This window comes from Triplophysa rosa, linkage group LG23 (assembly GCF_024868665.1).
Source record: "Triplophysa rosa linkage group LG23, Trosa_1v2, whole genome shotgun sequence".
Classification (NCBI taxonomy): Eukaryota; Metazoa; Chordata; class Actinopteri; order Cypriniformes; family Nemacheilidae; genus Triplophysa; species Triplophysa rosa.
This window is the reverse complement of record NC_079912.1, coordinates 4,541,429-4,569,011: the sequence shown is the minus strand read 5'-3', so window position 1 is coordinate 4,569,011 and position 27,583 is coordinate 4,541,429. Positions and strand designations below refer to the sequence as shown.

Genomic DNA, 27,583 nt, shown 5'->3' with positions numbered 1-27,583 from the left:
ACCGTTTCTAAGTGCTGATGTTTGATAAGAGTGAGCGAGTCACAGCCAAACCAACAAAGAGTGACTTTGTCACCACTGTCACATACACCCAAAATGCCTCTTTATCCAGAGGACAAGAGATGGTTTTTATTTCTGGGTAATCCCTACCTATACATTGGATACTCTAACTAAAAGAGCCCTCTGTTTCATAGCCCTTTACTTACATGAGGGGTATTTAGCACATAACACCGAGGTCTATATGAACGTATTGTATATAACAGCAACTCGATACATTAAACGTTGTTGATTTGTCTTTCCTTTCCTTTCTATTATTTTTTTTGTAGCTGTGCTAATCTTCACGTTCAACCTTTTTCAGGACTACAAAAACCGATCGCCACATACTGTTTCAGTCAATGTAACTATCACATATAGTAACAGCATTGACGTGGTTCATTCCCTGAAGTGGTTTCCTTTCATCTCTGGTTCCATGTTCTCCTACTGACTCGAGCATTAAGCTGTCATCGGGAACTGTTTAATCCCTCATCAAAAACAACTATTTCTCTGAAATGTATTTGTCAAAAAAGACAAAAAGCAGATTGAAGGAGGGATCTGAGCCAGATTTGCAACCACCATTCATTCACAACCCACTAGAAATCACATAACCACCCAAAACACCTTAGTGAATGCCAGCAATGCAGAAACAAGAAATAAACGATAAATAAAAATATAACCAATAAATAAATGAAACCAATAAATAATAATATTAACCACAAAACTGCATATGTCAAGCCATTTAATGTCATTTTGAACTCAATACCCAAACAATACCCTTAAATGTGTTTTTAGAAAGTACATTCCCGAGCTAAATTATAATCTGATCTTGGAGAAAAGACACATCTGTAGAGGGCTTTTCTATTAGTCTGCCAGGAAACTGAAGAAAAATAATAGGGCAAAAATGTAAAATCACTGGATTTGTAAACTTTTATGTGAGACAAGGTATAGGCTAAGTTAAAGGAATAATAGACATAGGAAATGATATCCCATCATTTTGCATGTCTCAATTTTTAACCATGTTTTGCACAACACACAAGACAACTAGATACTAGACACACGGCAACCAATGAGATTCAAGATGGCGCCATATTCAAACATAATTTAGGGGTCTAGTTAGAGGTGCAACATAACAATCGCTCAAAATATTAGTCATTTTCTCGATTCCCTTCAGAAGACTTTTAGTAACCTACTGAAGTCATACTGATTACTTTTATGATGGATGTGCTTTTTGGAGCTTCAAAACCCTGGACCCTGGATATTCAATGGCATTATAAAGCTAAGAAGAGCCAGAATATACAGTAATTTAAGTCTGATTGTGTTCAGCTGAAAAAAGGAAATCATATACTGTATACCAAGGATGGAGGCATAAGGGTTAATAACAAGAAAACGTGCTTCTGATGAAACCTGTTGGTTTAATCCATTTCACAGCGTGACACCGTGTCTACAGCGGACGTGGTGCGGCGCGATGCGACGCGACAAAAGAACGCATTAGAACCCATTATAATTAAAAATTTTGTCCACACGACATTCCCATTTGAACAAGCCGTGTGTCGCGTCCGGTGTAGACATGGTGTGAGGAGCTGATATATTTGCCAGATTTCACAGACAAGGCTTAAGACTAGTTCCAGACTAAAATGAAAGTTTGAGCTGTCTGAACTGAAATTCAATTGCTCTGACATATCTTAAAATATGTCATTGCCATTGTTTTGTCTCAAGATGCACAGTAATGTTTTTATCAATGGTATTTCCATAAAAACAAACAAAATATGCTAGTTTAACTAAGGCATTGTCTGAAAGCCTTGTCTGTGAAACCGGGCCATTGAGTTTTAACTGATATTAAGTGAATAATAGCCTTTAATTAAATGCTTTCAACAACTGTACAACTTGGTCTGTGATGGTTAAACTACGTTCACAAGACAAATAATGATGCACTTTATCGTCAAGCATTGTTATTTGATTTAATGAAATAAAGTGTAATTGTGTATGCAGTGCAGCGCTGCATTCTCCAGTCATGAGGTGCATGTAACTGATGGCAGATGGTGAGTGTTGGCATTTGTACCCGCCTGGCGCCCAGACTCAGTCATGAAAAGCCCTGTGTACGGCACAAACCTTCACTCGGCACTTTAAATTAACCATGCAGAATCATAACCTCCCTCAGACACAAAGAGAATATGTTTTACTAATTGATTATTGTTTGCTTTAATTGTATACGAGAATATTTGTTTAAATGTCTTTGAGTTGTGTTAGAGACATCAGATCCAAGGCAGATGAGCAGCATTTTTTTTTTGTCAGAGAACATCAGCTTTGAGTTGTCAGTCAGCACAGTAAATTTCCAGCATGTTCATGGCTTGTCAGAGATGTGAGATAACCACAGCAGGTTGTAAAGTAAATCAAACCCTCATGTCTTTTGTCTGCTGGTTGTACACTGAGAAAGAGGTCAACCCCCAGACCAGACGCTGGAATAACAGCATGATCCAAATTTCAATATTTCAATAGAAATGTCCGATAAATCCTCTTTATTCATGGCTGTTCAGATGTTCTTTATTTAGATGCCTTTTTATTTTTCTCACATTGTTCCAAATCTGCATGACTTTCTTTAGAGCAACACGAAAGTCAGAAAATTCATACAGTGAAATTTAATGGTGACTAACCAATGTTTGTGTGAGAAAATGTTTCATTTTTATGTTTTATTTTGTGAACTTTCGCTTTAGATTTTAGTGTGTTAAAAGGACAAAACAGTGGCATGACAAAACTGAATTGCTGGGTCCCAGAAAGTGGTAGAGCGTGTAAAACTGAACAGTAATTCTATTTTCTGCATCATGTCACATGTCATTACTGCAATGACTATCCATTGCGTACAAAAGCCATTATATAATATATCACAGATAATTCAGCATCTGTTCCAGAAATCACATCTCATATGCAAGCACATCCTCTTGTGTTAGAATAAGGTATACATTCGTAACGGTCATATAAATGCTAATTCCTCTCAAAAAAGAGGAGTTTATCACACTTTATATTTCTGTTTCCCCATCTCACTGATGACGCAGATGTGCTGTGAAGAGAAAGAGTCACTTTTGTGAGTCAAATGATAAATAAAACATTAAAAGTACACTGTAAAAATCAACCAGTGTTGGGTCAAAAAAGGCCGATCCAGTTATGATAACACAGAAAATGGTTTATATTTGACCCAATAATGGGCTAAAACAACCCAACATTTTAGGTTAAAACAATCCAGAATAGGTGCATTTATAACCCAACAGTTGGGTTTGTCCCTTTTTGACCTAACACTAGGTTAAAATAATTGTGTGTGTCATTGAAATATGTTTCCTTCTGCTTGTCTCCAGTGTGATGTTTTTTAGCATGTTTAATGCTTTAGGAGGAGCTGCACACGTGATATGAAATACTGATTAGAGTTTTCTAGGAAAGATAAATGGATATATTTGGATGTTCACCAAGCCTTGCTTAATATATTACAGTGAAGCTTGTGCATGGTGCAGATTCAAATGAACTCAAGATTCTTCCGTTATGTAATGATGTAGCACAGTATACACTAATGAGTTTTGATTATTGTTGAATGTCTTTGCATTTAAAGCTGCAATGTGTAATTTTTAGTATAAATTTACTGGTCTAAAATTGCCCCTTCGCAAAACTCCACCTCCCCCCCCCCCTTCGTTCCTGTTGCTATGTCCAACAACCTTTCGGTATCAGCCTGGAGCTCCCAGTGTAAATGTGTGCACTCCTTGGGGAAATAGTGAGGAATTTCTGGAAAAATGACACGCTGATTTCAGACAGAATGGTCTGCAATATGCATTCGCGGGATACATTCAGGATTTGAGATTACTGTAACAATAATTATACCTATATTTGCATCCACACCAGCAGACGATAACGTAACGTTAATTCTAAACTCGCGTGATGAAGTAGGCTACTACTGTCACGCAAATGGATGTAGACCTAGCTAACCTAAATGTGATGTATTAAGTGTTTATATTTACTCTGGAATTTGTAGTAGTGACAGTTTTAGAGAGAGAGTAACTTCGGAAAGAGTTTTGGTCGGCCAAGTAAACTTTTAAATATTAGTTCTGTACAGAAAAGAATAACAGTCCAGCCGTGTCTTAATCTATATATGTTTGGGGTAAATACAACAAACACAGTACAGCTGTTGCTTTACGACTTCATTGCTGAAAACGTCTTTCCTTTAAAATGTCACTGCAAATGCTGCTCTCTGAAGGCTGAAGGTGCGCTCATCACATCACAGGGACGCAAAGCATATCTTGCCAGCTTGCTCATACATGTAATAAAATGTAAGTAATATATCAATAAGTATTATATTCCACCTTAAAACACCATTTCCAGAACGCTTCCGTCTGTAATTCGTACATTAATGATTCCAACAATATCGTGTGTCATGGCTCTGCCTCAATTAGTCATGTTTTTCTTGGTCCTTGGTCCTTGGTCAGAGCCATGACAAAGCCTTTGGTTTTGTGTGAGAAAACCATGGGGTGTTTATCTTTTGACACTCCATGTGTTTTCTCGTGTCTTGTCATTGGCCCCGCCCCTCTCATTTCATGTATTGCTTCCATGCCGTGTCTAATGTTCCTCACCTGCCCTGTGTAATTATCCCTCGTTTGTCTTGCCTTTATAATACCCTCATGTTTCATTGTCTTGTTGCTCGGTCATAGTATTCAGTTCGTCTTGTTGCTCGTCCAGTGTTTCCCAGTATTGCCTGTTCCTGTCGTGCTGTTTCATCGTCTTAGTAAGTGTTTAGTTCAGTTTAGTTGTCAAGTGTTGTTTATTCCAGTTTAGTGTTAGTTAGTCTTCGTCCTGTTATTTATCCTGTTTGTTCTGTTCTGCCCCATCGTGGGTCTTTGTTTTGTGTTTTGTATTTAATAAATCTTGTTTTGTTAACCCCTTAATCCCCACTGCCTGCAATTGGGTTCTCCCCGTGTAAATCGTGACAATCGTGTCTCATGTCTGTATTGGTATCGTTGTGATGTGAACTCCGCTATTCTCCTTCATTTAGAATGATTTTTAAAAGTTACAAGTTAGTTATCGTTATAGTGTGAACGTCCATTAAAGCTGGGTATATATCTCTCTGTTTACTATTACAATAATTAAAAAGCTATATTTTCATGTTAATCACCAAAGCTCTACTACGCCACTGGCGTAACGCCAAGCTTGTCGGACTGGTTTGTTTGTCAGACAAAATGGCGGTCAATCACAGGGGCACATAATATCGGCGTTATGATTGGGCAGATCGCCTGTCAATCAAACTGCTTGCGAAGGGTCAGTTATATAGCTCATGAAACTTAAAATATGTTCTTATATTTATTGGGGTTCTGTAGTTACAGGTGAACAGACGAGTTAAAGCTTATCAATAACAAATATTGCTAGTTTGCTCTGGCATTGTATTAAAAAATTAGCCATGTTTATTTTCATATTGTGTCCTTGTGAATGACAGGCCCATTTGTTTGCTGTGTGTGAAAACGTTGGTGCTTTCTGGTTAAAAATTGACTGCCTGTCTTTTTAATTTACTGTATTTGTCTACACACACAGAGAAATTTAGCAGTACAGGCAGGGGGGAATAACCAGTAGGTCATAGTCCAGAACGGCCATCCCACCGACGGCCTACGGCCGCGACCAGGGGCAGACTGGCCATCTGGTGGATCAGAACTTTTCCCGGTCAGCCGCTAATGTAGTGTGCTGTTAAGCGAGACAGACACGTCAAACCCCCCCGTTGACAAAAATGTGGAGGTGGAGGGCTGACACAATCAGACTCTGAGTATTTGAGTACTATGGTATTTGCATAAAAAGTTTCTGAAAAATATATAGTGTTACTATGATACCATGTTCAAAATACATGGTAAGGCCAAACTCTGAGGTCAAATTTTGTTAGTGGTGTTAAAGTCCAAAATTCTAGTATCTTCTGAACTCTGGATCCTATCAATCTCTAAAAGGTCATGAAAGTATAAATACAGTTGATGAAAGTAGAACTGGTGTGATTTGAGCTCTTACGTTGAGGTCTCTGAAGTATTCATTGTAGTCCAGAGCGTAACCCACCACAAAGCGATTGGGAATGACAAATCCAACATCTGTGAAGAGAAACACATGACAACACTCAGAATCACTCCACCCTGAGCGAAAGATGTTCTGCTGATGATACATTCCCATTCAACTCGAGTACTCACAGTCTGGGAGACTTGCAGCGCTTTGAGGAAGCCGCTTCACCAGAAGCCTGAGACACAGAAACACAATACCATCACACCAACTCAAATTTAAAACATCACTCACATCTACAAAATGTTTGTTTGTCACCACACAGACAGCATGGTTTAACACACAGAGAGAATGTGACCGTAGTGGTGATGAGAGTGTCAGCAGGGTTTTCTTCAGTCTGCTCTCACCCTGCAACTTTAACCAGTTTGGGTTGGAAAGAGTTCACGTGCTGTAGAAGAGCTCTCATGGTCTTTCCTGTGTCCACTATTGCCTGTGAGGAGATCAATATTTCACTAAAGGATGTCATCCAAACTGCAATGAAACATACAGTATGTGACTGATCGTTTACACTTCACAAAGAAAGCAACTAAAACTGAGTATGAAGTTGGAAACTTGAAAATTTACTCTTGAATGTTTTTATTTTAATTCTCTCAACTTGCAATCTACATTTTCTGCAAGGCACACGTATAATTTTGCTTTCTAAACAGGCAGCTCACTAGGGTAAAACAAAGCTAATTATTCGGAGAAGAATGTAAACAAATGAACAAAAATGAATGTTTTGCACAAAATTCCTGCAAAGTACACACAAAAAAAATTGGGCAAGACTTTAAGAGTTAAGCAAGAGTTGATGGGGGGAAATGATAAATTCACAGCACTCTTCAATAGAACAGCACACATGCGCATGTTATTGAGTAATCAACAAGGGTGATTTCAGACTGGAAAATATCTGTGATCTGAAAGGAAAATACCTTTCCCCTCTTTTGTTTTCCAGACAAATCCCAGACTACCCCTGAACATGTGCCATGAGAATTTTACATAACCAACAAGACAAAACAAAAATACTGAGATCTCTCTTTTCCGTTTCTTAGTTTAAATAGTTTTCATAGTGTAATATTAAGCAAGGCCTAATCAGATAAAACTGTTGTTTGTATTCTTTCAAATGTTCATGTTTTACATTACACGATAAACAACTTTAACAACTTTTTAATTAGTCTGCATTCCTCTCCGTTCCACACCCAAAATGAAAACACTTGTTTCTTACCTCCACAATCAAGACATTCTGCGATTCATGTGGAAAAAGAGAGAAGGTGTCAGAATAAAAAAAAATGCAAAAGATATTCAACCAACATCCAAGTACAGCAGAGATGTTTAGCGAGAATCTGGTTTCCATGGCAAAGCACAGTCACCTAATGATCTACTAAAGACTGAACTGTTCTCTTTTGTAAAGGAAACTTTTATGAAAAGCTTTCGAGTGTTATTATTTGAGTGCAGTATTTTACACATATGAGAAATCATTTCTTTTTAGAATAAAGCCTCTGCGAAACGAAAACATTTGCAATTTCAATTCTCAAGAGCTATACAATTCTTTGGATGTTTTCAGTGGTTATATGTTTAAAGTATTTACAGTAGCAGATATTGTGTGAAGTGTTAAAATTACAAAAAATCACATAGAATAGAAATGGATTCATATCTTTACTTTAGCTCATAAAAAGGGCAAGAGTCATATCCTTAATATAATCTAATGCATGAAACTGTAATATTCAAATTGCAATAAATTGTAAAATAACGCGAAAAGAATGGAAAAGCTAGCAACAAACAAGTCCTGGTAGTACAGAAAAGTCCCGGTCTTCTTGTCAAAAAGTATCTCTGAGCAGAATACAATGATGTGTTTTGTTGTTAAAAACCTCAGACATATGACCGACGGCCCTACAGTACATGCGGTTTCTCTCTCATTGGATTCAATCTGTCTTTTCTCACGAAACACGCTTGTCTTAGAGATACATAATAAATTAATCGGACTCTGTAGTGGGTAATGATAACACATCGGTCTGAATGAGCACTTCAAACATGCGTACAGTATGTGTGTGTGTTAAGAATCTGTGGAAGTTTATACAAATGACACACAGATGAAGATGAAACATGTTTCACCGAATCAATGTGAAACAGAATCTGAAAATAACATTGTTGTCTAGACTATCTGAAGAAATTGTGTGAGGGGTGTTTGTCGCCACTGCTGTGTGGGTTGTTGCCAAGATAAATGTGTTTATATGCCAACTCATGTGAACAGAATTAACAAGCAAACAACACAAAATATATTCTTGAGACTCAAGGGTAAACTGGTTCATTCTGATACCTTTCCTTTCAGCACAGAGAGGTCCTCTGGTCCAATAATTTGCATGTCTTCAGTAGATTGATCATTCTGTAAAACACACAAAGTGTTTAAAGTCCTCTGCTATGGGTCTGTCAGCACATACTGTATGATTTTACATGGACACAATCGAGCACTGTACACCAGTAAGACACAAGCTACTCTTTGTCTGTTGAGATAAATGGGTCACGTCCTCTGCTCGGGGTCAAGCTATTTCTCTGTGAAGGGGTGAAGTGGTTCTTCAATGCTTGAGATTTGAAGGTTTAGTAATAAAAATAGATTTAAGGCAAAAAGGAGAGACAACTGAAAATATCTACTTTGCCCAGCTTTATGGCTAGTTATGGCATTTTTTAATTTTACCCTTCAACAGTAAATGTTTGAGGAGACTGCCATTTGTGTCTTCATAAATCGTTGTACTGTTAAAAGCAATAAACGTTTATCATTGACACATTAATGTTCAAGGAGAGAGCCTGTTTTCAGAAGTAATTCAATGGCGCCATGTCTATACTAACTAGATTTAAAAGATGCTTTTTTACATTTACTTTACATTAACGAAATAGTTCACAAAAAGTTCATAAAAACTAAAAGTTTAAACACAAGTGTTGTGGTAGTTATTTTACAGCACTAGAGCGCCCCCTGCAGCTTACAGCTACACTTGAACATTTACAATCTTTCAAAATATTAAACATATTTGTGTTAAGGTATGCACTGAGAAACATGGACTGGGTTTTATTGTTTTAGTGTGTGATCAATGTGAAAGATTTCTGTTTCATCTCACCAGATAGCTCTTTAAGCGGATGAACTCAACTCTGGTGGTCAGACTACTGTTAGTGCTGCGGCTCTGAGCTTTGATGGACTCCACCAGATCACAACAGAATTTATATCCTCCCTTCAGAACACACAGGACCATCATGTCATCCTGTCCAATGTCTTCAAGAATGTCTCTGGCCAGACACTCAATCCTAACAAATCAAGTTAAAATGTCACAAACTGTGTGAGAAGGTCATGTGAATGTTGTTTAACGGTCATATGAACTGAATATGCAGTGCGGCAGCTCGCATTTGTCTAGAACCTGATCACAAGTCATGACGCTAAACACATTTTCAAACAAATAACTTAATAGTGTCAGCTGCTGTTTGCAAATCATTGATAATAATATCACAAAAAATCTAAAAATAATAAAAGAAAAGAAAACATAATATACGTCGAAAATATAACATATATTTATATCAGAAACTGTACATATATTAAAATATACATAAATATACACAGAAAAATATATATGCAGAAAATATATTAAAATTATATCAGATATCAGATTAAATTACTGGATCGTAAAGCAAAATGCTGTCAGATAAAAATCTGAAAAAATTTGGATAATTTGTCAGTGTAACAGTTAGCAATCAAAAGACAAATATTTCAACATTGACTTTACAGTACAACAATTCTCTCATTTATGTCTATTTTATTGCTCCTAATCGAAAATAAATATTTAAAGAGTGTCTACCTGTTCATGATGACTCCATGAGGAATGTACACACACTCCAGGTCACCTTGATAATGCTCAGGATAATTGAACAACTCTACACTGTAACCTGGCCAGTCGTCATTAATCTGCATTATTACCAAGAATCAAATAAACATAAGCAAAACATCATGTCTTGTCATTCCAATTGAAACTGTAATGAATAGAATCAATGTGAAATATATTTACCTCAACGGCTTGTTTGTTCCTCTGCTCATCTGCCATGTCAGTGCTCATACGTGTGAAGAGGGAATAAATTGTGATTTCTGAGCAAGAGGAGGAACTGTATGTGCCTCCGCCCCCATGTTTCCAACTCTTCTTCTATTATTGAAATATTGTAATATTTTCATGAAGCTTTGGAATATGTACAAATTTCTCAGTATCAATGTTAATGAAATGTGTACAGCTATGAGCAAACTAGATGTAGCATGGAACGAGGAAACAATTTAAAAACCTTTCTCATAGATTGTGTTTTGTAATGTACGCTGATTAGATAATTGAAGTCATACTGAAGTCATTACCATACAACAGACACAAGAGAATTATCTCACAATATAGATTAAATAAATAAGCACATGATAGTGCTCCTCTGAATTTGGACACAAATATTCTAAACAAATGACCTGTAGGAAAGTGCTATGCTATGCCAATGCTAAATTGTAGAAATGTTTCCCACTACAAAGAATCTTTTGTGCACAAGAAAGGTTTTGTGAATGATGTTAAAGGGTTTGTATGGAACCACAGCCTAAAGTCCGACAAAGAACCTTTAGTTTTAAGAATGAAGTAATGTTTGCTTTACAAAGAACCACTGACAAAAAGATAAAGCATAAATGAAAACAATATTATAATGACTCAACATGAATGACTTTAAAAATGAATCAAATTTCTTTTTAATTGAACTGAAAACTGTTTATACTGTTTGGGCAGATCATTTTAAAACAGCTAATAGTACAACCACAATAACATTGAATATAATTAAATGTATCTAATGAATATATTTTTGCAACAAAGACTTCCACTCATGGTTTAATCTAGAATGATCTTTATTGTATTCAAACCAAACATTATGTTGTGTAAGGCTTTAAAGCTTTCCTTGAGTCTTTTTGATTGATATATTGCCATTTTTTAGACAAAATGAGAATAATGCAGTGGCAGTTTAACATGTTTTGACTCCCAGTCAGACATACAGTAGTTCTCAACCAAAACAACATCACGCTCAGTATTTAGCAATGTAGATGGTTTTGTGTCGCTCAATCAGGTCAATGTCTCTCTCCAGCTGCTTCATTTCCAGCTCGAGGCGCTCTTTTTTGTATTTTTTGGGGGTCGTGTCTATGACAACAGAGAGGCCTTGATACTGGTGAAGAAGATCATCCCAGTTCTTCTTCAGCGCCTGTAAACATGTCATTAAGTATCAAGTTTTCATTTGGCAATTACGCCTCCTTACAGAAAATAATCCACAAGCACAAAGTTCCTTCTGTTTCTTCAAGACTTGATTTTTCAGTTTACCTGAAGGATTTTGTGGCGTTCGGGGTCAGACAGCTGTTTCATAGCTCCATCTCCCATACGATCTTTCACATAGTTGTTGTATTCCTCCTGAGCCTTCCTCACCTCGTCTCTGCGCTGTAGCAGATACTCCGGAGTTTGACCATAATCCTGACAACAAAGACATTTATCTGCATTATAATTTACAGTATGTTTATGTTACAGTCAGATGAGGGAAAATATCACAAAAGTACAATACAACTAATACTGGTGCTAAGCCACAAAATTAGGTGAAATGTTAGAATCCTTTATTGTCCTCACCAAAAGCGAGCTTGAATGCCACATACCAAACACCTTCCAGTATCCCAGGTGTCACAAAACATTTTAAAAACAGATATATCTTCCAATATATGTTCATTTTTGTATGATACATCACCAAAATATCAATAAATAAGATGCATACATACAGTATACACTCACCAGCTACTTTAGTTCATCTAAAAAGGATTTGTTTTTTTCATAATTTATTCGCACTCATCTCATTTCAAACCTGTATGACTTTCTTTTGCAGAACACAAAAGAAAATATTTTGATGAACGATGGTCACCAAACCACCAATTGACTTCCATTGCATGGACACAACAGGCCTGATAACATGTTCCACAGAATGACATGAGGGTAAAAAAAGAATGAAATAATTTGTATTTTTGCAATAACTATCTCTTTAAGTACTCCTGTTCAAAGGAGTTGGTGACAGTTTTCTGAACGCATAACACATCAAACTGTAAAGCAGATGGGCAACTGTAGCATGCAGAGAAGACCGCCACAGAGGAATTAATATAGTTAAAGGGGTGATTTAACGCTGTTTCATGCATTCTGACTTCTTTACAATGTTAAACATGCTGTCTTCTCATGCTGGACATGGTCAACTTGTCAAAAAACGAGTTGGACGGTTGACATAGTATTTCTGTGCTCGATACACACTCTATACTGTTCATATAGGTTTCGGAAAGTTTTTTCGAACATGAAAATCAGTTTCGTAACAACTTTTCTTAGTCCTCCCAGAAAAGCATGCCCAAGGCAAGGCGAAAGAAATAGCCCGATAGCCCGCCCACACGTCAACCGAAGAGTGATAGGAAGACCTGCTTACCATCAAGATTGGCTGCGCTGTGGGCCTGCAGCTGCAGCTCATTACTCTTGCGATAGTGGAAGAAGTTGATGTGTGTTTCTTTGTTCACAGCATTTAAGTGATGGATGTTATATAAACGGTGAATATAACGCTGGATTTGGAGATAGTTTGAAACTAATAGATGGCGCGGTCCCAGCGCTAAAAGATGCCGGACATGAGTGAAACTGAGTCATATGTCTGTGTTTTGTTGGCAATGGGTGTGCACGTGCTTTAGTTCCGCCCCCCCATCACCCCGCACGCGTCGTATGTTTTCGGAAATAATCACACAGCTGTATCTGTATTTTATAAATGTGATCAAACTAAAGACTACGTTTTGGTAACTAAGGTTGCGATACTATTCTGTAAGTGCTCAAGATTAACCTGAGATATGCAGAAACTGTCTGAGTGACGGCCACATTAATAGGTCCAACTGGGCACGTGCAAGGTGTACCTAATAAAGTGGCTTTGAGTGTGTGTATAGATACATATCTACGTTCTGAGAACAAATGTAAAATTTGACATTTTGGGTATAGGATTATACAAATGTAAAGTACATTAACAGTTCGCCATAACAGCAGGTGGGAACACCATGTTTTTTCACATCTCTCACCTTCTTCTTTATGTATTTTGGGACAAGACCTGAGTTTTCCAGGATTTGTTTGTCTCCTTTCTTGGTATCAGCATAAGTGGGGCGTGGTTTCTTAGGGACTGCCATGATGTTCTCAATGGCGTTGGTTTGAATAAAGTTCTTGTTGCTGTGGATACCCATGAGTGGCTTGTCTGTTCGTGCAGGAACTGGTGGTTTACTACATGTCACATCTTCATATTGAAAGGATTTCTCTGTAACAATAACAAACAAAAAATATTCAGTGTCATGGGACTCTACATCTCTACATTTAAAATAACCATGCATGATTTCAGCAACGAAAACTTCAACAAATAAGAATATAATGTAAAAATGTATCTATAGTTCAAATAACAATTCATTTATTAATAAATAAACAAGGAAAACAAGATATACTCTCAGGGAGTTTAGGTTCTTTGGAGCGTTTAAGTAGATATTTCTCTGGAGATGGAATATCCATTTGTGCTGGTCCCATTGTTTTATTGGAGGCTTTGTTCGTGTCTTTCTCCAGCTTCACTTGCTCTCTGAACTTTGACATGTACCTGAAGACAAGAACATTATACACAGTCGGCAGAAAAAAAAGACAAATTACATTGAAACAGTTTAACAAGTTTCAAGCACTCAAAAGTCAGAAAATCAGTCAGTAAAGATACAGAAAAATAATTGATAAAGGGCGCTAGTGTTTATAGATGATATTATAGACAACAGTCAATAGACAATGAAAGTCATATAAGATATTTATATCAGTTTTTGTTTTGTTTTGATATGTTCATGCATGTAAGGCACTTTTCATAAACGAAATTAGCATTATGTGAAAAAAATCATTCTTAATAGCCAACTGCATTGGTTTTATTATATATACATTATTCTATCAGTACGCTACTGTTTGTCTGTTCCCTGACAATGAATCTGACTTTATGTGTTTTTTTTTACCCAAATCAGACCATGAAGCTGTCAGCTTACCCTTAACAACATCACACAAACCATAAACTACCATTTAAAGCTTGAAACAGGTGAAATAGTGGATGACAAGAGAAGTTAAATGCGTCTCTACCTGGGCGATTTGATGATTTTGTCTTCCTCTCTGGGAATGAGGTTATAGATGCTCTCCGGTGGACAGATAATGTCACTCATGATGACTGGTACAGAACAGAAAACAATAAAAGAAAACAGAGAGATAATACACACTACAGGTCGTTTTTAGACTGTGTTTTATGAGTTGTGCGATGGCCGAAAGAATCCGTGTTGTTTATCAACCGTCTCTATAGCAACCGCCTGTCTAGCAACATTAAACACGTTCCCTTTAAATGTACCTTTTTTTCAGTTCCGTCAAATGATGCTTTATAACGCACGGTCTATTCCAATAAATAAGTAAATAAAAAAAAACGAAGATTTGATCGTTTTAATGCAGTGTTGGAGAGAGCAGCTAAAAAAAACGCAATCGGAAATTGTCCCTTCGCTGTTGCTGTACTGAGTTGACGCGCTTTGTTTACACAGTACATGCTGGGAATCTCGATCTTAGCGTGTAGATAAAAAACGTTCTGCTTTAGTTAATGTATGTCTTTTAAACTCAAAAGATTGCGCAATAGGTGTATGTGCGAAACGTCTATGTACATATTTTGTAGGTTAACTGTTATGTGAATACAAAGCATTAACGTATCCAAGGTAACATACTCAAGATGTAGGCCTATGTATACTATAGCCTACATACAATACTGTTTCTATATTTATTTATTTTTATTTTCCCCTATTTTATTTATTTTTAATGTTTTGTAGTTCATTGTCAGTACAGTTATAATGAACAACGTGTGTGTGTTGTTAAGCCAAAATAAACTGCAACATTATGTCCAGATATAAATTGATTTAGGATTTAATTTGCATACCATATGACAAATGTACAATGAATACATGTCGAAGTTCTATTACTGTATTACTATATGATATAATTATAATATATTTATTACATTTAATTGTAATATACTTCTACTTTGCAGATTTTGTAATCCTTTACTGTCGAAGATGAACCCTGCACATTTCTCTCAGCTGTTGGTCAACGTAGGAAATCCGAGGGCTCGCCTGTCACTTTTTCCACTTGGGTCTTCATACTTTACCATACGTAAAGCATGGCTATCAAATAAAATCTCTAAAACTCACAAAAGGAACATTCTTCTGATGGGTCTTCCAGGAGCAGGAAAGACCAGTGTGGGCCGGATTGTGGGACGCAGTTTAAGAATGCCTGTTATTGATATTGATGATGATGTTCTGGAAACGACATGGGGAATGAGTGTAGCGGACAAACTCTCTGAGGTGGGTGGAGATCGTTTTATTGAAGAAGAAGGTAAAGCCGTGTGTGGATTTACTGCTACAGGAAGTGTCATCTCACTGACTGGCTCGAATCCTCTGCATCCGGATGCCATGCAGGATCTGAAACGCTCTGGACTGGTTGTGTATCTGGATGTTGAAACGGAGGATGTCATGCAGAGACTCTCCAGAATGAAGGTGAATAGGATTGTGGGTCAGGTTGCCGGCATTTCTATGCGAGAGATATTACAGTACCGGAAACAGTTTTATGAGAAATGGCTTGATGCACGAGTACTTTGTGGACCAGGAGACTCGGTGGAGGACGTGGCAAAAAAAGTGCTCAGGACTCTGAGTAGATATGAGGACTCTGAATCAGAGACGTTTATCTCAACAAGGAGTGAGACTTCAAGTGAAAATGATCCTAAATTCTTCAGTGATGTTGTTGTAGAAGGTCTTGCGCCAGACGGAGGGCTTTACGTGCCAAAGAACGGATTTCCCAAATTAGATCAATCAGAATGGTTGAGAATCGCCAACATGTCATATGCCATGAGAGGCGTGGCTATACTGGAAAACTGTATTCATCCTATGGATTTGTCCCCTGTAGAACTGAGCACAATGGTGCATCGTGCCTACCGGCAAAACTTCACCAGTCCATCAGTGGTACCTCTGAAACACCTTACAGAGAATCAATATGTTCTTGAACTTTTTCACGGCCCCACTGCCTCTTTTAAAGACCTCGCGCTGCAGTTAATGCCACAACTCTTTGCTCACTGCCTTCCGCACATGTGCAACTACCTCATTCTGGTGGCCACATCTGGAGATACCGGCAGCGCTGTGCTAAACGGATTCAGTAATCTTAAAGACACCGACCAGGAGAGGATAGGAGTCCTTGTTTTTTTCCCGGAGAATGGTGTGAGTGAAATCCAAAAAGTGCAGATGACCGGATTTCAACAGGGCAATGCCAGGTCCATCAGTGTTTTATCTGACTTTGACTTCTGTCAGAGGACCATTAAGCGTATGTTTGGGGACTCGAGCTTGACGGGACACATAGCTGTAGAATATGCTACGGTCCTCAGTACCGCAAACTCAATCAACTGGGCACGATTGCTACCGCAGGTGGTGTATCACTGCTCGGCCTACATGGACTTGCTTAAAAATGGAGTGCTGACGTTTGGTGAACCTATTGATGTTTGCATCCCCACTGGAAATTTTGGCAATGCCATGTCAGCCCTATATGCAAAACAGATGGGAATCCCAATACGGAAGGTTATACAGTATGTGCATCTAATGGTAACCGTGTCATATCTGACTTTATCAATTACGGGGAGTATGACCTTCGAGACAGAAAGTTGTTTGTTTCAAGCTCTCCTGCTATTGATATTCTAAAGTCCTCCAACCTTGAGAGATTTATCCATCATGTATCCGGTGGGGATGGCAATCTTGTGAGAGACCTGTTCTTCAAGCTGGAGAGAGATCAGTTTTTTAAAGTGTCAGAGGCTTTACTGCAGGAGATAAAAATGGACGTTCAAGCAGGCTGGTGCTCTGAAGACGACTGTTTGAGAGCCATTCATGAGGTGCACACGAGAACAGGTTACGTAATGGATACACACACAGCGGTTGGCAAAGTGGTGGCCAGCCGCATACATGACAAAACCTGTCCGCTTGTGATATGCTCAACAGCACACCCTGGGAAATTTGCCCCAGTTGTGTTAAAAGCCCTCCAGTGTCGAAATATCCCAAAGGACCCTACTGAGCAGCTGGATAAACTCTGTACCATTGGAGGCCAAGAACACATGCATGAAGGTCTGTTGAATTGTCTGAGAAACAGCAGAGATGATCCATATAAAATATGTCCAGCTGACTTTAATGTGCTGTCAGAAGAAGTAGAAGCGATGATACAAGACTCCTTTATGAAAGTGCATTAAGAAGACCCACAATGCATAAGATAGTAACACCAAACATTGGTAAGACCTGTCCCAAAATGGTGGCATTTGGTGAAGTCAACAAGACTGTTGAGTGTCCCATTTGCCATTTTTGTAATGCAGACTCAAAAATATTCTAATACCCAAGAGTCCATGCTGCATATTCTGTTGCCCACAGTGGATACGGAAGTGTCATGGAATGCAAAGTCCAAATTGGGTAAATAACATGTGCAGAATTGTTGTATAAGTGTTTTCAATTTTTTTTACAAAACAAAAGAATGCAGTTCTTGCACAGTATTTTGAAAAATAAATGATTGAAACTGTAACATCTTGTTTTAAGTCCCATTCTTATTGGTACAACATCGAAATACTTCTTCTAACATTTTTAAAAACTTAAAAGTAAAGTACCCATGTTCCTTTCGGTTCTGTGACAGTAAAATACTTTATTATACAATAATTTTGTTCTGAATATTACAGTATAGTGCCAAATTACTGTAAATATAACACTATCAAAATTGCCTTACGTTCCACATGCAAATCTTTGGGAAATAAGATGTAACAGCAATGTAAATATCTAATATGATTATTAATAGGATTCCTTTCAAATCAATGGTCTTCAGTACTCCTAACCAATACATTCTTCTTTGTCAGAGATATTCAATTCAAGTGTATGTGTCTGTATGAAATATAATCTGGATAGAAACATCGAGAACTGTGTCAGATTATTTTAATCAGGGTTTTATGCAGTTTGTGGGTATCTCCACCTCAGGACAGCTCCATCGGCACTGGTGCTCACGATATAATTGCTCTTGGGACAGATCCTCACATTTGTGATGCTTCCGCTGTGTCCGATGCCAACATGCGTCACTTCACCATCGGTGTAGAGCCAGAGCTTCAGTAGTTTATCATCTCCACCTAAAAGACGTATATGTTTAATTGTCAACTCATTCTAGCCACAAACACGTTAATCTGCACTTAAGTACATGAATAGTCAAAACAATAGCAACAACGACAAAACATTAGATTCACACTTCAACTCAAACTATTAACTTTGCAAATATTTAAATGACATCTATCAAACAGTGTTTTATTACTATATTGAACAAAATCTTCTATTTTATTGCATTGGTATTGTTAGATCCATCATATGACAGAATGTGAAATACGAGGTACATACCAGTCACAAAGTATTTTCCATCCTCAGAAATGTCTATGCCATTTATAGCCCCAGACAAGGAGCCGTCAAGTTCTCTGATCGCAGAACCGTCATACACCTCCCAGTAGCCAATCTGTTGAACAGTTAAAGTTTGCATATAAGATCTAGATGTTAGTTGGTGGTATAAATACATGACAAATGTATTTTTGTGCATCTGATCTCTTTCTTATCATTTGTTACTTCTACCTTCAAATATACCAGATTTATTTCTCCCAAAACACCCAACAGTCACATAAGCAGTGCTGTACCTTCCTGTCAGTGCCACTGGTGATGATCTGGTATTCTTCAGGGTGGTAGCACACAACACTGAAAATAGTGTTAGCCAAGACCATTTGATTCCTTACAAACCTCCTGAATGAGAAATGAGAAGTACCCAACACAAATCAATCCAAGTATGTTTACACAGCAAACCAGCAGGGTATATGAAGGTGGCTGGTTTTAACTTGAACACAAGCTTGTGTTGAGAGGAATAGCAGTGTCTATCTGTAGAAATATCACCAGTCTATAATCTGATACTCATTAACTTACACCAGGTCCCAGATGATGCAGGCTCCATCCGAGCTGGCCGTCACACACTCTTTATCATTACTCTTTATCTTAATGCAGTTGACAGCAGCTTTGTGCTCCTTCATGGTCTCAATAAGTCGGTATGAGTTCTGGAATAACTCCCAAAGTCTCACCTTCAGTACAGAAAAGGAAATATTCCACAAAGACAGTATTGCATTAATATCAGCTGAACCAATCATATAAAGAATTTCAATGAATCGATACATATCTATATATATCTACTATAGTTATGACCTTTCACAGCGGTACTACCTGTATATTAATATCATTGAGCTAGCCAATCCTCATCTTTACTGCACAACAAACTTCCTGTTTAAAGGGGTCATATGGCGCGAACACTTTTTTTATGTGTCTTTAGCATGTTATAAATTGCCCATGCATGTATTAGACACGTAAAATTGCAAAAATTAAAGTGTCGGAACAAAAGATGCATTCTATCTAAAAGCGAATGTTCACCCAGACCTGCCTGAAACACCTCGTGTAACCACACCCCCACAAATCCACATCAGTTTGTGGTATAAGCAAGTCAGTACTAGGGTTGCACGGTGTACCGGTGCTACGGTAGCATCGCGATGCTAAAGCTTCAAAATACCAACGATGCCTCTCTATTTTTGAAACGTAGTACTGTAGGTAATGTTGCATATGCGCATTAATATTCATTTGAACACTTACATCTGCCTTTTTGTGGTGTTTATCTCCTAAATGAACGTGTGTTTTGAATGACTGGGACGAGATGATTCAAATTAGCGTTGGTTCATTAACTCAGTGGAAAATTGACGCCACCTACTGGCCGTCTCAGTTCTGCATTTAAAGTAAGCCTAATTTTTCCCTTTATAAAGACTGCTGTATCAATGAAATTTGTCCCACATTTGAATCAGCCCCCACGTGAAAAATGATCTAGTGTACTTTAGTATTTACTACAGTAAACTACTAAAACTCATAGACACTAGTGTTTTTGAGTCTTACCATAGTAAATATTTAAGTATACTACAGTATTTGCTACAATTTATCCAATTACTAAAGTTAATAAAACAAAATATTCTACTGCAAAGTACAATACAGTTTACTATAGTAAATACAAAATGTTTCATCTAAATCTGTGTTTTTTGTATAGATTTGAATTATGAACATTGCACAGCATCGTGATACTACTTGGTGTCGAGATACTTCAGCTGGTATAGTATCATAAGACATGTTTATGGTACCGTGACAACCCTAGTCAGTACTGTCAGTACAATTGCTTTGGAACCTGATGTTCCAAATATGGTAAGAGGCGTTACATTTCCGTCACACGCTTGCAGTATTCGACCAATCACTACGCACTAGTTAACTGGCCAATCATAGCAAACCTCGCTTTTCAGAGCGATGAGCTTTGTAAAAAATCCTTGCGTTTCAGAGGCGGGGCAAAGAGGAGATACAAACATGCACGGTATGTGTAAAATACTTAAATCGTGTATACACATTGCATTACATCTAAAACAAACGATAATATTCGTTTTAGCAGTGTCATAGGACTCCTTTAATAGAAATAGTTGTTAAATAAATAAATAAACAAAGCAAAGACTTCTAGGCAATGATATTGATGGGATATGAATGATGGTCTCTGTACCTGTCCTTCTCCTCCTCCACTGACAATCCTCCTGCAGTCATTGGTTGCTGCTATGGCAGTCACGCCCATACTGTGGGCATTATGAATGATCAACCTCAGCTTCCCACTCTCTGGAAAGAAGACTCGGATCTTCCCATCATTCCAAGCTGACAAAAAATAAAACAAATAATGAATAGTTTCTCATCTGCAACAGAAACAAGCAAGCAAAAAAAAAAAACACGTGAACCAGTTACTAAACCGTGTACAAAAAGTGAACCAACTAGCAAGTCTGGGTGTGAATAACTTCAAACAAAATGAATGAAGCTGACATCCCACATAAGCACTGAAATTACCAAACATTATTATAAACTTACTTTTCTGAATTGGTCTAAGGTAAGGAGTCTTAAATTTGTCTTCAATTTGATCAATAAGTTATTTTTGTTTATTTTTAACTCAAATAAAATTATGGATGGCAGCTTTAACTTATCGACACAGCAAGGAAACCACTGCTATCAGAACATTTCGGCACAAGCTGATAAACCCATCACCCTGTATGATACTAACCGCTGAAGATGCTCCTGCCATCCTTCATAAGGCCAAGAGCATTGCAAGTCACGTTGGGCACCACAATCCGCAGAAGCTCCTTGGAGGACTCAGTATGCCAGACCCGGATATCATTCTGTGAACATGTGGCAAAAAGCTCTGAAGTCCCACTGTTGAGAATTTGATAGAGATGATAGTAAATACATTTTCCAAGTCTAGCTAATGCAAGGGCATGTCTCCCTCTAGTGGCTAAACAGAGGACAACACAAAACTTTCAATTCATGTATTTATTACTCACAAGGGAAAGGCCACATCCTTCACAGCACTGTTATGATTTGTGGCAATAAGCTCTGGTTTAAAATCAGTGTAGCCCAAAGTGTAGATCTGTGCTGTTTCTGTTGCGATGAAAATCTGTTGTCCCTCTCCACGCAGGGCTACTGACGTCACTGATCCTTCTAACTGAACACTCCTGTCAGAAATGAAAAGTACTTCAGTTAGTGCTAGTGGAATGAGACAAGAGAGCAGAATATATTTTAAAAGAGGAGAAACACGAAAGGATAAGTTTTTTTACTAACCTTATAGTTTTGAAATTCCCTCCTGAACACATAGTTAACATGCCATCTCCGGATCCAACTAAAATATCATCGGTCTTCAGGACTTTAAGAGTGTTCACTCCCTGAAATAACAAGACGAACTGCTTTGTGAAAATACTTTCTCAAAGAGTCACTCCGAAATGCTCAAGAGAAACTATAAAGTTTGATCTCCTTTTTATTAAAAAATATGTTAATAATAATAAAAATAAAATGTTGATTCATGGTATGAAGACAACAACAATACAGTATTGTGAGGTAAATTATAGCAATATCCTAAAATGTATAGTTGAATATTCACCTTGCTGAATTTTTGTTTAACAGGACCACAGCTGTTCAGCAATCTAGTCTTTAGGTTTACTTTCAGAATATCTCCACTAGTTGTTCCACAATAGAAATAACTATCATCTTTTGCAATCTGCAAAGCAAGAAAAGCATATGTTTAGTGACATTCTACATCCATAAAAAAATGAAAATGTTGCATTAGTAGATAAGAATGAGACGACCAAAACCAGCAAAGCCTCCCACCTCAATACATGTGACAATTCTCTTAAGCTGCCCTGTTTGACATTCAGTGGCTCTGATCTTTCTGTTGGCCAAATCAAGCTCCCATACACGCAGAGTTCCACTTTAACAAACACAATGACAGCACACAGATTCAGTATTTCATCAAATAAAATACATACACATAAACAACTGATTTCTCAATGCCAGCCAGATATATTAAAGCTAAGGGTATGAAATAAGATCATTTGAGATGAGGTCAATATAAGTATATTGAAACTAAGGAGGACCAGATAATGAGACTTACTTTCCCGCTGAGATAAAGACTTCATCACTCAGGTTGGTGTACTCTATGGTGAGACAGTGACCAGCACTTTGTGCTGAAGCAGGACTGCCACAGATTGCCTCCTTAGTCTCGATGTTCCACACCACAATACTACAACCATAAAGTAAACATGCCCTATTACAAGAACGATCCATGTATATTTTCCTTTAGATTATTTTCATCCATTAAACGGTATATCGGCAACAGTGAATACTGACATGGTACATTAATATTACATTTTATGCATGCACTCAAGTTGTACATTTTTGTGCATTTTTTGGATATGATCAAGTCGATCACCTCTGGATCAATGATCTGAGAAACATTGTTACCTGGCATCATCCTGCCCACCCAGAGACACCAGGTACTTTTCATTAGGTGAAAAGCTGAGATCTTCAACTTTAGCTTTGTGGAGCACCAGACGGGCATAAATCTCTTGCTTCTCATAGTCCCAGATAATAACATCAGCCTGAGCACAGAATGAAGCATTTTCCTTTCACAAATGCTTTAAGTATGGTGTGAGCAAAGGGACCACTGACTTTCAGTATAAAATTAAACACGTCTACAATGTTATTAAGTTCAAGTGTAAATATAGGACCAGTGTTTCACCAGCTCACCTTAAAGCCCATAAAAGTGACCTGTCCAGATGCAATATAGCGTCCACTTCTGGACACAGCGATGCAAGAGACATTGTTGGTGTGGCCATGGAAGAAAGCTTGCTTTCCACTCTTTAGACTTTTAATAATAACAGTGGAGCCCAGAGGGTAAATAAGATGCTCTCTGTCAGGGTGAACTTTGAGACCAGAAAACACGTGTCCTGCGTGAACAACACATGATGCATGTTTTGGTGACAGTAGCCTACTGTGAGTAGAGCACACATTTGGGTTACGTTGAATCTCTGGTTACATTTGTGCAGATATGCTTCATGAATCAAGTTAACCAATTTAGTTACTAACATGGGTGGTCATGAGAGGGCGCCCATCTAAGTCTCAATTCGAAGGCTGCGTCCTCCGGAAGTCGCATTTGTGGACCGCGTACGTCATACAGTTTGTCTCATTTCAGTCAAAACATAACATTTTTCATAACATTTTTCAGTTAAAAATAACATTTATTTCTCTTAAGGCCTAATCATTATATTTTCGTTATTACCTTGGAATGTAGGCTAACGATTGCTTTCCTAAAATAAAACCTTAAATAATAAACCTCGATGACGTATGCGCTCGACAAATGGACCTCCGGAGAAAGCACGCACGTTACTATAGCAACGTCCACGCGTGATCATAGGCGACAGGTAAAATACAAGAATATGATTATGGTCTTATTTTACATTTTTGTAGTCGCAAATTACCCTTGAAATTTAGAGTCGTTTGCTGGTTTTACGCTTTCAAACGCTTAAATCATATCACATTATATATAAGATAAGCGCTCATGCATTGGGGGTGTGAGTGACCGTATGACCCTAAGGAAATTGGCGCTGTGCATACACTGAACGTGCAGACACCTATAAAATACGATAAAGTCCACATAACTTACCGTTGAAACCAATAACTGCCTCCAACTCCAGCTTTGGGACCTCTTGCGTGTCTTCTTCGGCCATTGTGGTAATTCTGTTTTGAGTCAAATGTGTCGTAAGGGCTGCTGGTTGTCGAAAGCCAAACACTTGTAACCAGGCAACAGTCGCATGTTTACTTTCGTTGCTTAGCAGCGTTGATCAGAGTTCATATCAGCGAATCGATTCATTTGATTCATCTTATAGAAGTACTGGCTCATTTGATAAATGAGCAATTCCATGAAAATGTCAACCTTACCATGAAAAAATAAAGTTTCTACTAAAAGAACAAAATCATTTTTAATTTGTCCATTTAGGCCTGCTTTATATTGTATTAATGTACTTCAATAAAAAATTTAAGAAAATTAATCCTTGATTTCCCACCCATATCAGGTGTACAACAATGCCAAAATTACATTTTCCACCAACCATTTTTCATGCTTACTGAAGAGGGATCAAAGCAGGGGCGTAGCAAGCTTTTCAAAAGTGCGGGGGATGGAAGTGGTTTGTTTGTTAACAATAAAAACGACGAATACAATGACAGAAGGGTACAAAAGGTATAACATACAAGATATAAAAAGCTTCCCGTTTAAATGAGTGATACTAGAAAAGTATAAAAACACACTCGGTGGTAAGCTTGATAGTGATATGGGTCTGACAGGACTGTGACTGCTAAATTTTGCTTAATTGCGCCTTGAAAAGGGGAGATATAAAAAACAAACAAACAAAAAAGCCCACACAAAGCTTTTTCTCTGGTGGTATAAATAATGTAACAATTTACTGTTTTTAAACATTAAAATAATATACACTTTTCTTTCATAGTTCTCCAACAGGTATGCAAACAATGACATAAGTATCCACAAAAGTATTCAGCTAATCAACAAACAATGCTCAAAATATCAAAATCAATTGCACTGGCAATAAACCTATAAATACACTGCTTAACAATGACAATTTGTCCCTCCTCCTCGTCAATACGCCCTTTTCACATGACATCACGCATCTTCCGTTCTGCCGCGAAGCAGTGTATCATTACTTCCGCTAGCACTCCAGTTCATAAGGTGGCGGTAATGCACCTATAAGCTTATTTGCCAACCGCCAGTAAAACTCAAGAAGAAGAAGAAGTTACTTCCGCTAGCGCCTCAGAATGGAGTTTACCAAGTGGCTTGCACATCTGCCACAAATACGTCTAGATGATGTACAACGTCTTGCAGACAAATTTTCGCTAAGGACAAGATCAAAGCTAGAGAAAGGATACAAATTCTTCGTTGAACAGTACCTGTTTGATTATGAAGGTAAGTGTTTTGTTTTCTTTTTGTGTTAGCGAAGGTGCTAGGAGAAGTACTTGAATAGGCGTTCTGTCAGTTTTTTTTCTCACTGTTGTTAAATTCCAGTGCGACGGCAAAACGGAAGTTCTTCTTCTTGTTGTTGTTTGTTGCAAGACGGATGTTATGATACACTGCTTTGCAAAAAGGCGGAAGTTAAGTGACATCATTGTGAAAAGGGCGTGTTCCCTGCCTTCTTCATCACAGTTACTTTATACAATGCATGCCACATAACCGAATTTAGCTAGCTGCTGAACAATATCCCAATTAGCAATTAGCATTAGTCTAAAAAACGAAATATAATACAGAAAACACTCGACATGTCAACAAAACATAAACAGAACATCTTCCCAAACACATATCAAGCTTATTTAAAAACCTCGAAAGCATAAACACTCATTCAAAGTACCTGGAAAAGGGAGATGTAAATAACCATAACCATAAATTCCCACCTCCTCAGCACGAGCTGACCGATAAATCTAACACACCAAGAGAGGCGGGACTTAAGGCAGAACAGTCAATCATCAGCCGGTCACACTCAAAGCCGGTGTCTTGTTTGAGAGGGAGGGTAGAGGAGGCAGTCGCAGCGAGCGCATACACAGAGCGGCCAGAGAAACGGAGGAGTGACTTAAGGCATTTGTGCAAAACTGCAGAAAAAGTGCGGGTGTTGAACGTCTCCGGTTACTGTCGTAACCTCGGTTCCCTGAGAAGCGGGAACGAGACATTGCGGAAGCTTCCGCATATGGGAACTCCTCCCTTCTCACCTCTCCTGAAGTCGTATTGGATAACGCCAGTGAAACTGGCCAATTGTCGCACTTTCAACCGAATGTAATTACTGGCAACCAGACAGTATAAATACAGTGCACAGCGACAATACCTCAGAATCTGCGAAAGAACGCCTCCAAGGCTGACACGCGACAAACACGGCGGCTAGCGCAATGTCTCGTTCCCGCTTCTCAGGGAACCGAGGTTACGAAAGTAACCGGAGACGTTCCCTATCGAGAGCGGTCTCTCGACATTGCGGAAGCTTCCGCATATGGGAACTGTATACAATCCCGCCGTGAGAGTAGCAAGACAGCTGTAACCGACCGCATACACTCACCAGTGTTAAGCACACAGATGAACCAATCGCGAAGTCGCCTTGAAGAGCCCGCAGCTGATTGGCTGAGACAGACCAATGAGCTGCAAGAACGGTCTTCTACAAAATTTGCATATCTCAGCCAAAGAAATGAGCGGGCTGCACTGAGACAGGGCAGACACCACAATAGTAAAAGTCAGCGCGGAAATCCGGGCAGATATAATGCAAGTCCAGTAACACCAAGCACAGAGTTAACAGTAACACGGTAACAACTGCACAATATAGGAGATCAGCAACTAGGTAACATTAAGCTGTCCGTACTCACCGAGAGGACATGCGAGGCTAATGAGGATACATCCAGCCAGTAGAATCAGGCGAAAGTGTTCTGTGAAGACCAGCCAGCCGCACAACAGATGTCCTTAATAGAAACGCGTCTAGCCCAAGCCCACGAAGAGGCAACAGCCCTAGTTGAGTGAGCCCTGACGCCGAAAGGGCAGGCCTGCCCTTGACTCTCATACGCCAGGTTGATAGCGTCCACCACCCAGTGAGAGAGCCGCTGTTTAGAGACAGCCCGACCTTTAGTCCCTCCGCCGTAGCACACGAAGAGCTGATCAGACAGCCGAAACCCGGCCGTACGATCAATGTAAGCCCTCAAAGCCCTAACCGGACACACAGCCCTCTGAGCATCAGCATCACACGAGGCAGACGACTCGGAAGACAAAGCGGGCAACGAAATAACCTGCTCTCTGAACGGGGTAGACAGGAACTTAGGCACATAACCCGCCTTCGGCCGTAGAGTAACGCTGCAGTTGCCGGCCCCAAAACGAATGAAATCCGTGCCGATAGAAAGCGCACATAAATCCCCAATGCGTTT

At 38.5% G+C, this 27,583-nt stretch overlaps 4 protein-coding genes across 5 annotated transcripts; 1 reads left to right on the top strand and 3 right to left on the bottom strand.

Annotated features, from left to right (window-relative positions):
• Positions 1 to 2,457: 2,457 nt before the first annotated feature.
• Positions 2,458 to 10,163, bottom strand: prtfdc1a (phosphoribosyl transferase domain containing 1a). Its single transcript, XM_057323277.1, has 9 exons — positions 10,116 to 10,163; positions 9,909 to 10,015; positions 9,180 to 9,363; positions 8,387 to 8,452; positions 7,295 to 7,312; positions 6,441 to 6,523; positions 6,225 to 6,271; positions 6,052 to 6,128; positions 2,458 to 3,088 (listed from the first exon to the last, which is right to left on the bottom strand). Exons 1-9 carry the CDS (start codon positions 10,161 to 10,163, stop codon positions 3,041 to 3,043), a joined length of 678 nt encoding a protein of 225 aa, XP_057179260.1. The 3' UTR covers positions 2,458 to 3,040.
• An 804-nt stretch (positions 10,164 to 10,967) lies between these two features.
• On the bottom strand, positions 10,968 to 14,638 carry enkur (enkurin, TRPC channel interacting protein). The gene is made up of 6 exons (XM_057323276.1): positions 14,515 to 14,638; positions 14,256 to 14,340; positions 13,598 to 13,743; positions 13,187 to 13,416; positions 11,433 to 11,579; positions 10,968 to 11,316 (listed from the first exon to the last, which is right to left on the bottom strand). The coding sequence occupies exons 2-6, from the start codon at positions 14,333 to 14,335 to the stop codon at positions 11,143 to 11,145; spliced, it is 777 nt and encodes a 258-aa protein (XP_057179259.1). The 5' UTR covers positions 14,336 to 14,340; positions 14,515 to 14,638; the 3' UTR covers positions 10,968 to 11,142.
• A 42-nt stretch (positions 14,639 to 14,680) lies between these two features.
• On the top strand, positions 14,681 to 17,755 carry LOC130547364 (threonine synthase-like 1). The gene is given in 3 exon segments (XM_057323272.1): positions 14,681 to 14,866; positions 15,196 to 16,777; positions 16,780 to 17,755. Coding segments are annotated over 2 exon segments (2,205 nt in total). The 5' UTR covers positions 14,681 to 14,866; positions 15,196 to 15,220; the 3' UTR covers positions 17,428 to 17,755.
• Positions 17,756 to 17,800: 45 nt separating this feature from the next.
• On the bottom strand, positions 17,801 to 26,277 carry cfap52 (cilia and flagella associated protein 52). Of its 2 annotated transcripts, none has more exons than XM_057323273.1 (15): positions 26,041 to 26,277; positions 24,291 to 24,416; positions 23,375 to 23,574; positions 23,090 to 23,226; positions 22,740 to 22,868; positions 22,457 to 22,556; positions 22,230 to 22,346; positions 21,914 to 22,014; positions 21,637 to 21,807; positions 21,360 to 21,508; positions 20,817 to 20,962; positions 19,169 to 19,320; positions 18,889 to 18,991; positions 18,602 to 18,713; positions 17,801 to 18,339 (listed from the first exon to the last, which is right to left on the bottom strand). In XM_057323273.1, the coding sequence occupies exons 2-15, from the start codon at positions 24,352 to 24,354 to the stop codon at positions 18,164 to 18,166; spliced, it is 1,857 nt and encodes a 618-aa protein (XP_057179256.1). In that variant the 5' UTR covers positions 24,355 to 24,416; positions 26,041 to 26,277; the 3' UTR covers positions 17,801 to 18,163. The 2 variants fall into 2 exon arrangements, with proteins under 2 accessions (XP_057179256.1, XP_057179257.1); XM_057323274.1 differs by having other exon boundaries at positions 24,291 to 24,364.
• Positions 26,278 to 27,583: the final 1,306 nt, after the last annotated feature.

Bases quoted from the DNA above. Each gene is read 5' to 3' on its own strand.
- prtfdc1a (XM_057323277.1), bottom strand. From the start codon at position 10,163: ATGAGCACTGACATGGCAGATGAGCAGAGGAACAAACAAGCCGTTGAG. The intron at 6,272-6,440 runs GTGAGAGCAGAC...TCTGTGTCTCAG, and splicing joins AAACTGGTTAAAGTTGCAGG to GCTTCTGGTGAAGCGGCTTC. The intron at 6,129-6,224 runs GTGAGTACTCGA...TTCTCTTCACAG, and splicing joins CGCTGCAAGTCTCCCAGACT to ATGTTGGATTTGTCATTCCC.
- enkur (XM_057323276.1), bottom strand. From the start codon at position 14,335: ATGAGTGACATTATCTGTCCACCGGAGAGCATCTATAACCTCATTCCC. The intron at 13,417-13,597 runs GTATATCTTGTT...TTATTGTTACAG, and splicing joins AGAACCTAAACTCCCTGAGA to AGAAATCCTTTCAATATGAA. The intron at 11,317-11,432 runs GTAAACTGAAAA...ACATGTTTACAG, and splicing joins AACGCCACAAAATCCTTCAG to GCGCTGAAGAAGAACTGGGA.
- cfap52 (XM_057323273.1), bottom strand. From the start codon at position 24,354: ATGGCCGAAGAAGACACGCAAGAGGTCCCAAAGCTGGAGTTGGAGGCA. The intron at 21,808-21,913 runs GTTAGTAAAAAA...CATTTCTGACAG, and splicing joins GGGAATTTCAAAACTATAAG to GAGTGTTCAGTTAGAAGGAT. The intron at 18,992-19,168 runs GTAAGTTAATGA...TTTCTCATTCAG, and splicing joins TGCATCATCTGGGACCTGGT to GAGGTTTGTAAGGAATCAAA.